Source organism: Triticum aestivum, unplaced genomic scaffold (assembly GCF_018294505.1).
Source record: "Triticum aestivum cultivar Chinese Spring unplaced genomic scaffold, IWGSC CS RefSeq v2.1 scaffold27871, whole genome shotgun sequence".
Lineage (NCBI taxonomy): Eukaryota > Viridiplantae > Streptophyta > Magnoliopsida > Poales > Poaceae > Triticum > Triticum aestivum.
In genome coordinates, this window is record NW_025226295.1 from 32560 (window position 1) to 47080 (window position 14521).

The 14521-nt window shown below is 49.1% G+C and overlaps 4 protein-coding genes across 6 annotated transcripts; 1 reads left to right on the top strand and 3 right to left on the bottom strand.

Annotated features, from left to right (window-relative positions):
- The first annotated feature begins 447 nt into the window (after positions 1-447).
- On the top strand, positions 448-3783 carry LOC123172563 (protein MODIFYING WALL LIGNIN-1-like). The gene is made up of 3 exons (XM_044589509.1): positions 448-775; positions 2311-2516; positions 3152-3783. The coding sequence occupies exons 1-3, from the start codon at positions 680-682 to the stop codon at positions 3468-3470; spliced, it is 621 nt and encodes a 206-aa protein (XP_044445444.1). The 5' UTR covers positions 448-679; the 3' UTR covers positions 3471-3783.
- On the bottom strand, positions 3626-4980 carry LOC123172561 (gluconokinase-like). Of its 2 annotated transcripts, none has more exons than XM_044589507.1 (4): positions 4741-4980; positions 4589-4631; positions 4420-4499; positions 3626-4345 (listed from the first exon to the last, which is right to left on the bottom strand). In XM_044589507.1, exons 1-4 carry the CDS (start codon positions 4778-4780, stop codon positions 3882-3884), a joined length of 627 nt encoding a protein of 208 aa, XP_044445442.1. In that variant the 5' UTR covers positions 4781-4980; the 3' UTR covers positions 3626-3881. The 2 variants fall into 2 exon arrangements, with proteins under 2 accessions (XP_044445442.1, XP_044445443.1); XM_044589508.1 differs by having other exon boundaries at positions 4747-4975.
- Positions 4981-8132: 3152 nt separating this feature from the next.
- On the bottom strand, positions 8133-9655 carry LOC123172564 (gluconokinase-like). 2 transcript variants are annotated; one of them, XM_044589512.1, is made up of 4 exons: positions 9321-9655; positions 9148-9190; positions 8917-8996; positions 8133-8821 (listed from the first exon to the last, which is right to left on the bottom strand). In XM_044589512.1, the coding sequence occupies exons 1-4, from the start codon at positions 9352-9354 to the stop codon at positions 8391-8393; spliced, it is 588 nt and encodes a 195-aa protein (XP_044445447.1). In that variant the 5' UTR covers positions 9355-9655; the 3' UTR covers positions 8133-8390. The 2 variants fall into 2 exon arrangements, with proteins under 2 accessions (XP_044445447.1, XP_044445445.1); XM_044589510.1 differs by having other exon boundaries at positions 8917-9026.
- Positions 9656-9945: 290 nt separating this feature from the next.
- On the bottom strand, positions 9946-14185 carry LOC123172565 (WPP domain-interacting tail-anchored protein 1-like). Its single transcript, XM_044589513.1, has 6 exons — positions 13984-14185; positions 13705-13772; positions 12389-12901; positions 11156-12315; positions 10872-11039; positions 9946-10425 (listed from the first exon to the last, which is right to left on the bottom strand). Exons 3-6 carry the CDS (start codon positions 12882-12884, stop codon positions 10201-10203), a joined length of 2049 nt encoding a protein of 682 aa, XP_044445448.1. The 5' UTR covers positions 12885-12901; positions 13705-13772; positions 13984-14185; the 3' UTR covers positions 9946-10200.
- Between the last annotated feature and the right edge of the window lie 336 nt (positions 14186-14521).

A 14521-nucleotide genomic window follows, 5' to 3' on the forward strand; every position in this document is an offset into this window, starting at 1 on the left:
CGCCCGCCGCGCACCGAGTTTAGTTGGTTAGTTACATCATCTCCCACGCACCGCGTCCACGGCGCGCCCTCCCGCTGCCACCGGGCCCTCCGACATCTCCCGCCCAACCGGTCCACCGTATGTAGACCGCGCGCCGGGACGAGTCAGACTCAGATCCGACCCCACCGTCTCCCCCACTCCACTCCACCCTGCGCGCCTCGAACAAGCAACCGACCCCACCCCACCCCACTCCCCGCCAGCCAGCCAGCCGCGTGCGCGCGCCCCACGCCTCCATCCACCCCACACTCCCCACGCCACGCCCACCGACACGCCGCCCCGCCTCGTGCCTGGGCCCGCATGCAAGCGACACGGCGCGGGCCGCGAGGGAACGGAGGCGGGGATAGAAAAAAGGCGCAAAGGAAGAATAAATAAAAAGCCGCGCAACCGAACAAGAAAAGGCGCTGCGGGGGAAAACGAAAAGAAATCACGGGGGAAATTCGTGCCCGGCCCTCTTTTGTCCTCCTCCGCCGTTGCCTCGCTTGCTTGCTTGCTGCTGCAGGTGAGTGCTGTGCTGTGCTGGTGGAGACGGGAGCCGGGCCGAGGCGGATCGGGGAGGAGGAGGGAGGCAGGGGGTGGTAGATCCGGCGGGCGTGGCTCGCAACAAGGTTGGTGGGAGGTTGGTGGAGGAGGAAGGAAGGGGATGGAGCGGAAGGCGGTGGTGGTGTGCGCGCTCGTCGCCTTCCTCGGCGTCCTCTCCGCCGCGCTAGGCTTCGCCGCCGAGGGCACCCGCGTCAAGGTACAAACCCTCCAATCCAGCAGTCTCTTCTCCAGCGCATCTCGACCCGGACGAAACCGCTTCGCTTTTGCTTTGCTTGTTGCTGCGGTTAAGTTACGCGCTGCCGCTAGATCTCGTCCCCCAACCACCCCACCACCCACGAACAAGAAACGCCGGCAGGCGCGCAGGCAGAGGGCAGAGGGCTTAGCCACTTGCTGCTGTGGTGATGTTAGCAGCATCAATCTCGGAGCGGAGCTTGGGGATTTTCCTTACCCACGGCCAGCGGTGGTAGGTGTGTCCGCGGCCTTCTTTCAACCAAAGCGTTCTGCTGCTGCTGCAAGGGCCGACTGATTTGCCCTGGATGAAGATCATTTGCCAGGCAAACTGGAGTGGGGTGGATGCTTGGCCTGATTTGGTTGGCCCAACCCCTCCCTCCTAACTAAGATAGCATGATTTCGTGATGTCCAGCTTGTTTCCTTTCCATGGAGCTCACTAGTAACTACTGCTGCTAGAATGTCTAGTATGTATGTATGCTACGTGCGTCAGTCCGTATACCACATTCATGTCAGTCTATTCTTGTTATGTATATCCCTTGACTGTACATTATTATTTGATTGGGCGATCCCTCGTAGCCAAAATACTACGATTGGCTGATTCGGTAAGGAGTTGTCCAAGTTGTCGCTTTCCATGGGGCTGACCGACAAATGCACAATGCGATAGTATCTGTCTAGTACGTTGCGTATCCTACGTGCAGCGGTGCGTAAACGCCATTCATGGCAATCTATTTTGTTGCGATCGATAAGTTCTTGATATATCTCTTGAGTGTACTAGTTGGGAATCTGTTTAACCATTTATGTTATGGATGTGGCGGTGCGTAAACGCCATTCATGGCAGTCCATTTTGTCGTGATCGGTAAGTTCTTGATATATATAATATATCCCTTTATTGTACTTGTTGCGAATCTGTTTATCCATTTATATTACGGATGCATATGGGACTGCAAATATCGATATGATGATGGGCTGTCACAAAGTGTGGCTGTTTCCCCCAATTATAGTATTACATTGTGATCGCCTTGCTTGATACATTTGAATCTGTTTATCTTTCACTTTTAATGAGGTAAATAGGGAAGCATGAGTAGGAATCACTTGCTCTAGGTTTAACTTTGGTCAATACTTGAAACACACAAGTCCTACTGCTTATGCTCACATCGCAGATTTATGCCCCTTCGAGGCTTGAGCACGTTTCTATGTAGCCATGTCTATCACATAGAGATATAGGATGCCATATATTTTAAGTAGTATCAGGGAAGCCAATTTGCCCTGTTCCTGTGAAGAGTATACACAATAACACTCTCTTGTTTCGAAGTTACTTTTGTAAGAAGAATTTGTACCAGCAAACAGTAGGCAGTGAGCACACTTGGCACTAAGAATCAACTGATTCAGTGCTGGTGATCTAGGGAGAGTTTGTTGCAACGACGTCGTAGGCTCGCAGTATTATTGAAGCAACACCTTACTACTATGCCCAAGTATTAATGCACTGCTTGATTCATGCAGGTTTCGGATGTGCAAACTGATTCTTCTCCAGGGGAATGCATATACCCAAGAAGCCCAGCGTTAGGCCTTGGGTTGATGTCTGCCGTCGCCCTTATGGTCGCACAGGCTATTATCAATACAGTTGCTGGTTGCATCTGTTGTAAGAGGCATCCGGTTCCTTCAGACACTAACTGGAGTGTGGCTCTGATCTCATTCATCGTATCTTGGTAATACTCTGCCTGACAGGTTTACCTTCTGTTTTGTTCATTCCTCCCATATTTTGAAGAATTCAACGGAACGCTGAGGTTCAGCTTAACAATTTAGAAATTCTGAACACTGTTATATTATGTTGAACCACATTAAGACTTACATGTTGAAACAGTGTTAAAATGACAAAGAACCTTAAATATGCACAACGTGTTGGACATCAGTTCCTTCTTACCAGCCTAGTTGCTCTGTTCATGTTGATTATCATCATGAGTTCTTGAGTGTCATTTTGCTATTCCTTTATTTCATTCATGTTAGGAATACATTCATTAGAAATATTCCACATGTTTGATGCCTAGATCAGCTCCCTTTTATGAAAACCGGTACATTAACTCAGAAGTTGCTTGCCACACATACCATGTGGTCCTCTAAACACACTATTCTGCCTGTTCCTCGGAACATTTTGTTGTCCTATTGATGCTTGTGAGTTGTCACATATTCTTATGTAGCATTCAGCCCTGCAATTCTGCTGCTTATAAAATGAAAACGACTTGAATGGTACATTTCATCAGTGTGCAAACTCCTTGTTACTAGTCATGATGACTCGATCAACTATTTATCATAACATCTTTCTGGGGATTGTGACATTCTGCAGGGTCACTTTCATAATCGCGTTCCTTCTCCTGCTGACCGGAGCCGCGCTGAACGACCAAAGGGGCCAGGAGAACATGTACTTCGGCAGCTTCTGCTACGTCGTCAAGCCGGGGGTCTTCTCCGGAGGGGCGGTGCTCTCCCTCGCGAGCGTGGCCCTGGCCATAGTCTACTACGTGGCCCTGACGTCGTCGAAAGGCCCGCCGAGCTGGGGCCCGCAGCAGAACCAGGGCATCTCCATGGGCCAGCCCGTGATCCCGCAGCAGAGCAGCGAGCCGGTGTTCGTCCATGAGGACACCTACAACCGGCAACAGTTCCCATGAGTGATCACAGCCATATTCAAGCCAGCCATTTCGAGGGTCGCCCATGAGGACACTTGCAACCGGCAGCAGTTCCCGTGATCGCAGTCGTAGTACCTAAGCCGTTTCGACGGCCCACATGAACGCTATGTTGGCGAGTTTGGTTTGTATAGCCCTGCAGGTTAGAACAATAGCAGCAGCTTGGTTACCGTTATTATTAGCTAGGTTCATCAGTCTTCTCTTTTTCTTTGTTTGAGACTTGAGAAAGGCGGCGGCATGCCTGTTTCGTCGGTATGGATATTTGAATTTTAAATGAACTGGGTAATGTTGAGGTTGATGGCGTCTTGCTTGTCTGCAAGCCTTTTTACAAGCTGTATGTGGACTGAATACTGTCTGCCCAGTGCAGTCCAGTACACTGACGAAATGAAGCTGGATTCAGAAACAAGAAGCAGCAGAAACTCTGGGTTGTGAGCGCGCCGTTGAGGCCAGCTCCTCCCTGAACTGCGCGACGGTGGCTTCGACGATGGCGTATGCGGGCACCGTGGCGTCGACGACGGTGATCCCCTCGGCCGTGTCGATCTCCAGCAGGTCGAGCTGGCTCTGCACCAGACTCGCCGGCATGAAGTGGCCCCCTTCCGCCGCCCTCTTTTCCACCCTCCCGGCGATCACCTCCGCCGACGCCTCCAGGCACACGAACTTCACCCTGCAGGTCCCGTAGCTCCCTGGCTTGTAGTTCTGATCTCCTTCTCGGAGGACCTCCCTGTAGTTCAGCCTCAGCGCCGAGCAGCTGACGGCGACGTCCTCGCCGCGGCCCAGCCGCTCCCTGATAGCATCGCGTAGGGACTCCAGCCATGGCGCCCGGTCCGCGTCGGTCAGCGGTACTCCCTTGCTCATCTTCTCTGTTTTGCCGTTGACATGGACATGGAAGGAGCAGAAAAGTTCAGAGTTTCAGAGATGGCACTGCGGGTACTACCTTTGTTGGCGTGGGAGTGGTGGTGGTCCGCCTCGACGAAGCCGCAGCCCAGCGCGTCGGCGAGCATCGCCGCCACCGTCCTGCGGCGGGGAAATTTCGATCAGTCTCTCTCGTGAGGAGAGGAGAGGGGAGGAGAGCAGAGCTAAGCTGCTGGGTTATTAAATCTTACGATTTGCCGCAGTCGCTAACCCCCATGATCACGATGGCCACCCCTGCAGCCGCAAACGGCGATTAAAGTAGTGAAATTAGCAGCTGGAGGCTGACCGGATCGGCTCTGCCCCGAACAATTTCTTCTTCTTGGAGAGAGAGTGGGGAGCTGACCTGTACCTGGATCTGGACGGAGGGGATCGGAGCCGGCCATGGCGCTCCTCCCTCCGGCGGCCTCTCCGTCTTCCTCTGCGGCGACGGCAGGGCGAGAGCGAGCAGGAGTACACAATGATTGAGCGAGTGAGGAGGACGACACCGTCGCCTTTCCGTTTCTCAGGGCCAGGCTTGACTCTGCTTTCCATCCCCGTCCCCGTTTCTATCTCTGGCTCACCAGAAAAAGGAAGAAAAAGGTATATATATATACTGTGACCATGATTCAGCATTAGCAGCACGTTGATCTCCAAATGATAGTGGTAGTACTCTTGAGATTTTTACTAACCTCCTATCCATCACATTATGCGTTGTCCATTGGAGTGTTCAAAGTAACCTTTTATATTCGAAAGTGTTGTTCTAATCCCAAGCTCACCTGAGCTCGGGTAAACAGTAAAAAAAAATCCAATTTTTTTTTTGTTTGGAGCATTGACAAATATTTTGACACTTTGCAAATTTTTATCACCATATATATGACATTCGTGGAAGATGTGGCAAAAAAGAATCGATGCTTCAAAATGCGTTTCAAGATAACATTTTGGAGCATCAACTTTGTTATTTTTAGAGTGAATTCCATTTTTTACCTTGTAGTTGTACATTTGTGACACATATTACCCTATTTAGCGGAACTTTTATCGAAATGTCAGATTTTGGAGACTTTTAACACGGTTTTACCCCAGTTTTACATTTTGTCTGTTTATGGTCGATAGGATCGGCATGTTGCGTCATTGATTTGTAGAAAAAACTGTAAGGATCGGAGGGCATCATTGGCGATCTTGTCCAAGCTTCTCTTGTCTATATGTTCCACTCCTTGTGGCCGTCCACATGTTTTTGGATACAGGGTGTCACCTCACACCTTACCTGATGGACACGCATCAAAAAACAAGGGTCCAAAGATTTCAAAAGGGGTATTCACTCGAAGGGGTAATTAGTGTCACAAATGTATAAATATGGGGTAAAAAGTGGAATTCACTCTTATTTTTACCACATTTTTCACAAATGTCATCTGGTGATAAAATATTGCACGTTTTCAAAAACATTTATCAATGTTTCATACAAAAAAGTTAAGATTCTTTTACTGTTCATCCGAGCTCACGTGAGCTCGGATTCAGAACAGCCGCGTCCCTTTATACTTTATTTCTTGGTATCTGGTGTCAAAATATCGAAGCATGTTATCCCCAAGAAAATGGTCGTCAGTTGGCCTCGCCGAGACCCCACTAGCCCCTTCCCGGCGGGACAAGCCGGTCTGCAGCGTTCCGAGAATGGAGGGCTTCCTCCGGCGGCGAGACCTTCCTCGCGGACTCCACTGCGTTGAAACACGGCGACGCAGACCCCGCCGTGGCGATCGCTGGTAGCTGCAAGTCGGCACACGTGCTCGAGGTCAACACCGCCGCGTACATGGAGCGGCCGGCGCTGGCCCACATCGGTCCCAGCACGGCCAGCGACGTCTTCGTCGTACGCCCGCTGCACGCCAATTCAGTACAACCAAAAGCCGCTGGTTGGCGTGGTAGCCGAGTCCAGCACATATAGCACCCAAAACTGTGTGAAACCAAAGGAAGCGTCAGGCCATGCTCCCTTCCCAGCCCTTCTCAGGCAGCAGTGATGACCACGGGGTTGCCTAACCCTAACATACGTAAAATACGTCACGTGTTTGATTGGAAAGTAATAAGAGCCACTAATTGCTCACTGACTACTAGTCTCAGTGTTCACTGGCAGACTTTGATTTTGTGTGTGCCCTCAACGCAAATTTCCAATGCATCCCATTCCACTGCTACACCACGCTATGGGATCGTCAGTGGCATTCAGCTTTGTCATTCTCCTCCCATTTCCCTACCAACTAAATGTGATCTCTCTACATGGCCAATAAGCTAGTTATTTATAGGAGGCCACCTAGTGACAACTTTGTGTGTAGCGAGGACATCATCATTGCTTCACCAAACATCACACTCGAATAATTGATGTCGTTTAATTCTACTGCGGTGGCATCGTTCTTGGCATTTGCAGCACACGTGGCATCAAAATGTGAGCAACCTTAAATGGATTGTTTCTAGCAAACCATGAAGATGGAACCATCTGAACTCAACCTATAGTATATAGTGATGGATTAGGGTTTACTGAAGCGAGTTTATGACCCTCTAGGGGCAGCGGTCTAGTAGACTTCTTAAAATATGCAGCTTAGTTACCTTGACATCCAAGACTTATCTACAATGAGAGTGATTTGCCAAACTTAAACATGTGAGAGCTAGTTACGACGACATTCTAATAGTCCTCCCCAATCATCACTTATCCAACTAAACGAGTACCAAATTAATTAACTACTAGACAAACTTATTTATGCTTTATTACACGTCATATTCTACCATTGGAAGTATCACACAGATAGGCTATTGGACACTAATAAAACCACCATGATTGTCCTCTGTTTTCTGATGTGCGCACCAATCGGTGCAGAGGACCGAGGTTATTTTCTTTTTCGAAAAAAAACATCTTAATACATCCACCTGATGTATAAATCTTGGTGTACATGGTGTGCTTTAAAACTAAATATGTAGTCTCATACAAAATCACTCATGAATTAGAAAAAATAGGGTTTATTATTATTATTTTCGCTACTAGTTGTGACAGACTACTCAATTTTACCACTAAATTTGTTCGGTGTTCATATTGAATTTGTCTAACTTGCCAAATTATTTATATCAATTTTTGAATTCAAGCACTATAGGCGGGGCGATTACCATATATTCCCAATTGCATGCATCTCTTCCTTTCCTAGCTTAAATGATTTACTTGCCACTGTAATCAATGATTTAGCCAAGTTCAATTTCGTCCTAAATTGTGTATAATTATGTGCCTTGGTCACAATGCCAAAAATAATAGACCTTACATGAAGGAATGGAGGGAGTATAAGATAAGACTTCTCCCCCAATTCTGTTTATAGTCAAGTCTCTCAATATGTAATTGTCCCTCTAGTCGCTCTAGAAGTAGAAAGAATAGCAATTCTCGTTCCATCCAAAACTTTAGGAATTCCTTGATAGTTGGTGTAAATTCGCCTAAAAGAAAGCAATGATTATATTCCATTTAGGGGAGGATCTGGGTGCGCCTAGACCAGGAGTGCCGGACCTTGCCCCACTACCCATATACATGTGGGCACCCCATGCAGGTGAGCCCCACTCCGGAACCTTATAAAACCTTCTCGGTACAATGCCGAAAAAACATGAACATTTTTCGGAACCCTGATGATATGACTTCCCAAATATAGATCTTTACTTCCGGGCCATTCTGTAGCTCCTAGCGATGTCGCACCAAAGCCTGTACGAACGCTATGTTGGTGAGTTTGGTTTGTATAGCCCTGCAGGTTAGAACAATAGCAGTTTGGTCACCGTTATTATTAGCTAGGTTTGAGAAGGGTGGCGACATGCCTGTTTCATCATGAGTATGAATGTTTGAATTTGAATGAACTGGGTAATGTTGAGGTTGATGGCATCTTGCTTGTCTGCAAGCCTCTTTTTACAAGCTGTATGTGGACAGTGGACTGCATAATGTCTGTCCAGTCCAGCACACTGACGGAAATGAAGCTGGATTCAGAAACAAGAACCAGCAGGAACTCTCGGTTGTCAGCGCGCCGTCGAGGCCAGCTCCTCCCTGAACTGGGTGATGGTGGCTTCGACGATGGCGTGGGCGGGCACGGTGGCGTCGACTACGGTGATCCCCTCCGCCGCGTCGATCTCGAGCAGGTCCAGCTGGCTCCGCACCAGGCTCGCCGGCATGAAGTGGTCCCCTTCCGCCGCCCTCCGCTCCACTCGCTCGGCGATCACCTCCGCCGACGCCTCCAGGCACACGAACTTCACCCTGCAGGACCCGTAGCTCCCTGGCTTGTAGTTCCGATCACCTTCTCGGAGCACCTCCCTGTACCCTAGCCGCAGCGCCGAGCAGCTGACGGCGACGTCCTCGCCGCGGCCCAGCCGGTCCCGGATGGCGTCGCGCAGCGACTCCAGCCACGGGAGGCGGTCCTCGTCGGTGAGCGGGACGCCCCTGCTCATCTTATCTGTTTCGTCACCGACAGGGGAGGAGCAGACAAGTTGAGAGTTTGGTTTCAGCTGAAGAAGCTTTCAGAGATGCACTGCAGTCTGCAGGTAGTACCTTTGTTTGTCTGGGAGTGGTAGTCGTCCGCCTCGACGAAGCCGCAGCCCAGCGCCTCCGCGAGCATCGCCGCCACGGTCCTGCGGCAGAACAGAAAATTGGCATCAGAGCTGAGCAGAGGGCAGCTACTGCTCGGCTGCTCCCCATGTTGGCATGTTCTCTTGTTCAGTATTGTGAGAGCAAGCAGTAAGAGTAAGAGGGGATGATTGCTGAAATGAAATGAAATCTTACGATTTGCCGCAGCCGCTGACCCCCATGACCACGATGGCCAGACCTACAACCACAAACGACTCAGCAAGGTGCGGCGAAATTACAAATTGGCAGCAGGAGGCTGGCCGGCCGGATCGGCTCTGCCCCCGCCCCCAAGCAATTTCTTGGAGAGAGAGCGGTGAGCTGAGCTGTACCTGGATCTGGGCGGAGGAGGTCAGGGCCGGCCATGCCGCTCCTCCCTCCGGCGGTCTCTCCGACGCTTCCTCTGCGGCGGCGACGGCGGGACGAGGGAGAAGAGGAGCACACGAAGTAAGCGCGGCCGGCGAACGAATTGAGTGAGTTCGAGTGCCGAGGACGACACCGCTCGTCGCCTTTCCGTTTCTCAGGGTCAGGGTTGACTCTGCTTGCCGTCCCCGTCCCGTCTCTCTCTCTCTCTATATATATCTCTGGCCAGCTCACCAGAAAAAGGAAGGGAAAAAAGGCTATACCCTTCCTCTATGGCCATGATTCAGCATTAGCAGCACGTCGATCTCCAATCTCCACAGTCATCCCCACTGCTCTTGAGATTTTTACCAACCTAATGTCGCAAAGATGCCACCGATGTTGGTTGGTTGGGGAGGATCCATCACAACACCATGGTGCGTTATTCATTGGAGCGTATTCTTCAAAGTAAGCAGGTTTTTTTTTTCTATGCCGCAGCCCGAGCCATGGCGCCGCAGCTGAGGATGCACGTCGCGGAGGCGCTCAGTGTCAGGCCTAGAATCAATGAGGGCTAGCAGAAGAACTCTTCTTCAGACACCATACACAAGCACAAGGAAGGATGTTAACGGAGCCCATATATATTAGTAATACAAAATTTCCCACTCAATATCAGCCCGCCATTTTCCTCCGCAAGCAAGGAAAGGAGGCGTCCCAAAAGGTCTCGGGCCGGATGAGAGCATCAGCATACATTCAGCGCCGATTCAGTCCAGCACAAGAAATGAAACGACATGAAGAGACGCACACACAGCACCTGAAACTGCGCCATTATTCCGCAAACACAGACAGACGGCGGCGAAACCAAAGGAAACGTCGTTAGGCCATGCGCCCTTCCCAGCCGTTCTCAAGCAGCAGGTGGCACACGACGACGGCGGCCACCACCGCGAGGAGCGCCGCGGCGACGTACTTCCAGCCGAGCGCGGCCGACGGCTTTATGGTCCGCAGCGCGCCCTCGTCGGCGGAGTCCTCCTCCTCCTCCTCTCCTCCGGTGCTTCCCTCCGCTTCCACCTTGCCGTCGATAAGATCCGCGGCTTTCTCCGCCTGAGAGCAGAACATATCATGGATCAATAACGTTTACAGATCAGTACAATCATTCTAACGCTTATGCGCTTATGCGGGTATGTATGAATGAACAACTTGCCAAAAAAGATCAAGGTGTGCAGGTATCGCTGCAGGTTCGCCAAAATGTTAGCGCCGTGTAAGTGCGAATATTTTTGCTAGGAAAATGGCCAGGCCTTGATAAAAAAAAATTGATCGATGGCTTCCGCGCTAAGGGCAGACTGCCAACAAAGCTAAACTTGGCTGCTGGTGCTTAGTTATATGAATTCTATTATAAATGTCAAATTTGAAGTTTTCCTGTCAACTTAGTAGCATCTATAGGGGCTGGAGTATGTCCGCTGTAGCACCTCATCATATGCAATGGGATGTGGAGGCTCATGCGCTTTACTTCAAAGAAGAGGCGCAGATAAATTAGAGAGAGATCTCACCACATTCTGTGCTGATGAAGAATCTGAAACTATTTCCTCGGCCGATGTAGTGAACTGAAGTTCGGCATCTTTACCAGTAGCATTTTTGTACAACTTTGTGCCATCCTTGACACTGGTTCCTTTGCACTTGTGAGCCAATACCTTGTTCTTCTTTGTTAACGTAGAAATCTGCAGCCACCACGAAGAGCCAAACCAGCATATGAACATAACAGAATGAGAAAGTAATAACAAGAGCTAATAAAGGCAAACATTGATGGTGTGTATGCAATCATGCATATACCAACCTGGAGATGAAGTCGTTCTCTTTCCATTGCAAGTTTCGTGACCAATTCAGTAATAACTTTAGTTCTGACACCAATGTCCTTGATGGTTGCTACTTTCACATGGTTAGCTTCATGTAACGAGCTCTCTAGGCGTTCAACTCGGCCTCTCAGAAACGATAGCTCTTCACTAAGCTCTAAATTGGTGTCTCCTAATAATGCACACTTTGATTCAGCGTTTTGGGCTCTGGTTTCGGATTTTGAAACCTTTCCTTTCAAATCTTCAATCATATGTTCCATGTCAGATACTGTAGATTTCAGCATACCCTGCTGTTCAGCAAAGGCAGCAACTGATGCCTTTGCATGCTCCAGCTGGGCATTTGACTCCGACAATTCCCTCTCCAAAAGACGGGCCTTATCCGAACCCTGGCTTTTAAGAGAGCTTAACTCCCCACTGAGCTCTACATTATCTTTTGTTAGCTGCATGCACCTTACTTCAGCATTTTGCGCTCTGTTTTCAGCTCTTAGGACATCAGCTTTGAGATTCTTAATGGTACTTTCCAGCGTGCTTAGCTCACTGAGCATCACATTCTCTTTCTCCTGACTTACTTCTGATGATACCTTTTCCAACAACAACTGTGAATTAGATTCCCCGAAATGTTTTTCTAGCTCTTCAACCTGATGCTGCAAGGATAACAATTCAGGGTTTGATCGTGCCTGGTTCTGCACAGCTTCTTCAGTTTCAACCTTTTTGCTCTCTTCTTGCATCTTCTCTTGGTTTAATTTCAGAGAAGACAGTTCCATCAAGCTGCGTTCTAACTTCGAATTGAGATCATCTTCTCTAGATCTTGATGCACTTAAACGGACCTGTATGGTATTAAGTTCATTTATAAGTTCCCTGGAAGTTCCCAGGAGTACCTCAGAAGCATTTTCTGCTTCAAACAATCTCCCCGAATTTGTTTCTGTTAATTCCTCCAGAAAAGATGCTTCTTGTGTTTGAAGACGAAGCTTCATTTTAAGTTCTTCTACAGCATATCTTGAATCAGAGAGCTTCTTTTCAAGATCTAGCTCACTTGCTATCGATTGCTCTAACATCTGCAGAACATTTCTTCGTTCATCTTCTGTATGCATGCTAGTGACGGATGACATATGACCATTTTCACACACACCATGCTCAGCAATGCCTGTACAAGAGAGGTTAGAAAGGGATCCAGTTGATGCGTAATAGGGAGAGAACAGAGATAAGTGAGCATTTACCTGCTTGGTCGCTGGAAAACTCAATGGGTTTCTCGAACTTTGCAGACTCCTTTCTGATATCGGCAATTAGATCCTGCATCTGTTTCAAAGAAGCCATAGCAGCATCCAGCTTAGCTTTAACCTTGCCTCCAGATTCTTCGTCATAAACCTTGTCCTCAACATTTTTAGCATCAATCTGAAGAGAACTGATCATGTCATCTAACTCTTGGACTTCTGCATCAAGAATACCATACAAGGTGTCCAACTCGAAGGCATCCTCAGCAGTCTCAGAAGAAACAGATCCACTTTCCAAGGTAAGAGGCTCAAAATCAGTAGCTCGGCGAGCTATTTCCATCACCAGCATCTCCAAATTTAGCAACTTCTCAGAGGCAAATGCAAGGTCGAGTTCTACTCTTGTAAGACTTTCCATGTTGGTTCCTACTGCATTCATCCTATCTGCTGGAGACAGGGAATTTTCTTGGACAAGAACATCATTTCTAGTGTTCTCGGCACTCATAATTCCTTGTGTGTTACCTACACATGAAAATCGCATTAAAAACAAGATGCTGATATGAGATACAAGCAGGCAATACAGAAGATTAAAATAGACAAATATGGAAGGGAACCAGATGAGCAACAAAAACCAGAGCACAACAATGTATCTAGCTTATGAGTAATTCCACTTTTTACCCCTTATTGTGACACTGTGACTACTTTACTCCATTTTATTATTTTCCACAAACTGAAAAGCTAGATCCATTTGTCATGACGACATGAGAGGACAGCTGACTGGTCAGACAACTCGGACATGTATGGGCATACCAAATGCCAAATTCGTCAAATTCAACTAAATTCTACGAAATAGTGTCAGTTTTGCAGACACAGGCCCTGCCTTGAGTTTGCAGAAAATAATAAAATGGGATAAGGGCCTGTCACAAGGTCAAAACTAAGTACCTACTAGTAAAATGTGGTAAGGATATAAGCTCATAAAAATGTTCAGGTACCAATCCAAGAGGGCTACTGAACCCACAGGAATCAGCTACCCCAGGTAGCTAGCAATATGTATTATGGGATTGGCTCTGCGCCGACGGAGTGCAGATCTAGATGGTGTGCCGGCACATCGAGAAATCGCCGGGGTCAGCGGGGCTGAACTAATCCCTAGATCGAGGACAGTGTGCAATCCAACATGAATATGAACAATAATCATTTCGAAAACTGAACGAAATTTGATCGTCTTGTCGCTCCCAAACACACGAACAGCACACAGATACAAGCACAAATACACACTTCGTATGTAATATAAGTCTGACTGCAGGTGGAAACTAGAATCTATATACCTCCGACTGAAGGGGGAAAATCGCAGACTTGTGTGCTGCTTGCTCCTGCTGAGCTGCTCGGCCGCTGCCTGCAATCAATCACACGAGGGAGAGAGATAGATCAGTCCCAAGCTGTTGCAATCAGAGAAGAGCCCCGAGCGCATCAGGCCGGCGCCGGCCGCCGCCCCGAGCCTCGCCCAGCCCGCGCGCCGCGCCGCGCCGGGCCCTAAGCCGCCGTCGCAGCGGAGGCGAGAGAGGGAAGGGGAGCGGGGGAAATGGGCCGAGGGCGGGCGCACGCACCTGCGTCCTGCCGTCGCCGGAGCTCCACGATCTGGCCGCCGCCGTCGCCCGCCGCGCGAGATGGACAGAGGGGGGAGAAAAAGCGAGATGCAGTAGCTGTCTAGGCTAGTCGACGGACAGAGGAAAAATCGCAGCTTTTCTGCTGTGACGGGAATCGACGATCCATCCTTTCGGTGGCCCCACCGGTTGAAGGGCCACCTGGAAATGGCTCTCGGCCTTTACACCGCGAAGAAAAAAGTTCTTCAGCCTTTATATTTACTAGAGAAAAGTTGAAAGAAAAAACCATAATAGTAGCTCGGATTCTTTTTGCGGGGTCTAAGAGCATCTACAGCCGGACTCCGCAAATCCGACCACTTGGCATCGCGAGCCCTCCGTCCGCTTCTCGACTAAGTCGCCCCTGGACCGGAGCCTCTAACTCATATTTGGGATTTGGCTCCCGCTGAAGATTAGGATCTTCCTTTGGCAATGGATCCGTGGCCGCCTTCCCTGTTGTGTAGAGGTGCTTAAGCGCAATGGCCCTGGTATGTTCTTGTTAGAC

Coding starts and splice junctions, on each gene's coding strand:
- LOC123172561 (XM_044589507.1), bottom strand. CDS start 4,780: ATGGCCGGCTCCGATCCCCTCCGTCCAGATCCAGGTACAG. Junction 4,632..4,740: donor CCGTCCAGATCCAGGTACAG/GTCAGCTCCCCA, acceptor TTGCGGCTGCAG/GGGTGGCCATCGTGATCATG. Junction 4,500..4,588: donor GTTAGCGACTGCGGCAAATC/GTAAGATTTAAT, acceptor TCCCCGCCGCAG/GACGGTGGCGGCGATGCTCG.
- LOC123172563 (XM_044589509.1), top strand. CDS start 680: ATGGAGCGGAAGGCGGTGGTGGTGTGCGCGCTCGTCGCCTTCCTCGGC. Junction 776..2,310: donor CCGAGGGCACCCGCGTCAAG/GTACAAACCCTC, acceptor TGATTCATGCAG/GTTTCGGATGTGCAAACTGA. Junction 2,517..3,151: donor ATCTCATTCATCGTATCTTG/GTAATACTCTGC, acceptor GACATTCTGCAG/GGTCACTTTCATAATCGCGT.
- LOC123172564 (XM_044589510.1), bottom strand. CDS start 9,354: ATGGCCGGCCCTGACCTCCTCCGCCCAGATCCAG. Junction 9,191..9,320: donor CCTCCTCCGCCCAGATCCAG/GTACAGCTCAGC, acceptor TTGTGGTTGTAG/GTCTGGCCATCGTGGTCATG. Junction 9,027..9,147: donor GTCAGCGGCTGCGGCAAATC/GTAAGATTTCAT, acceptor CCCTCTGCTCAG/CTCTGATGCCAATTTTCTGT.
- LOC123172565 (XM_044589513.1), bottom strand. CDS start 12,884: ATGAGTGCCGAGAACACTAGAAATGATGTTCTTGTCCAAGAAAATTCC. Junction 12,316..12,388: donor GTTTTCCAGCGACCAAGCAG/GTAAATGCTCAC, acceptor TCTCTTGTACAG/GCATTGCTGAGCATGGTGTG. Junction 11,040..11,155: donor GAGAACGACTTCATCTCCAG/GTTGGTATATGC, acceptor TGGTGGCTGCAG/ATTTCTACGTTAACAAAGAA.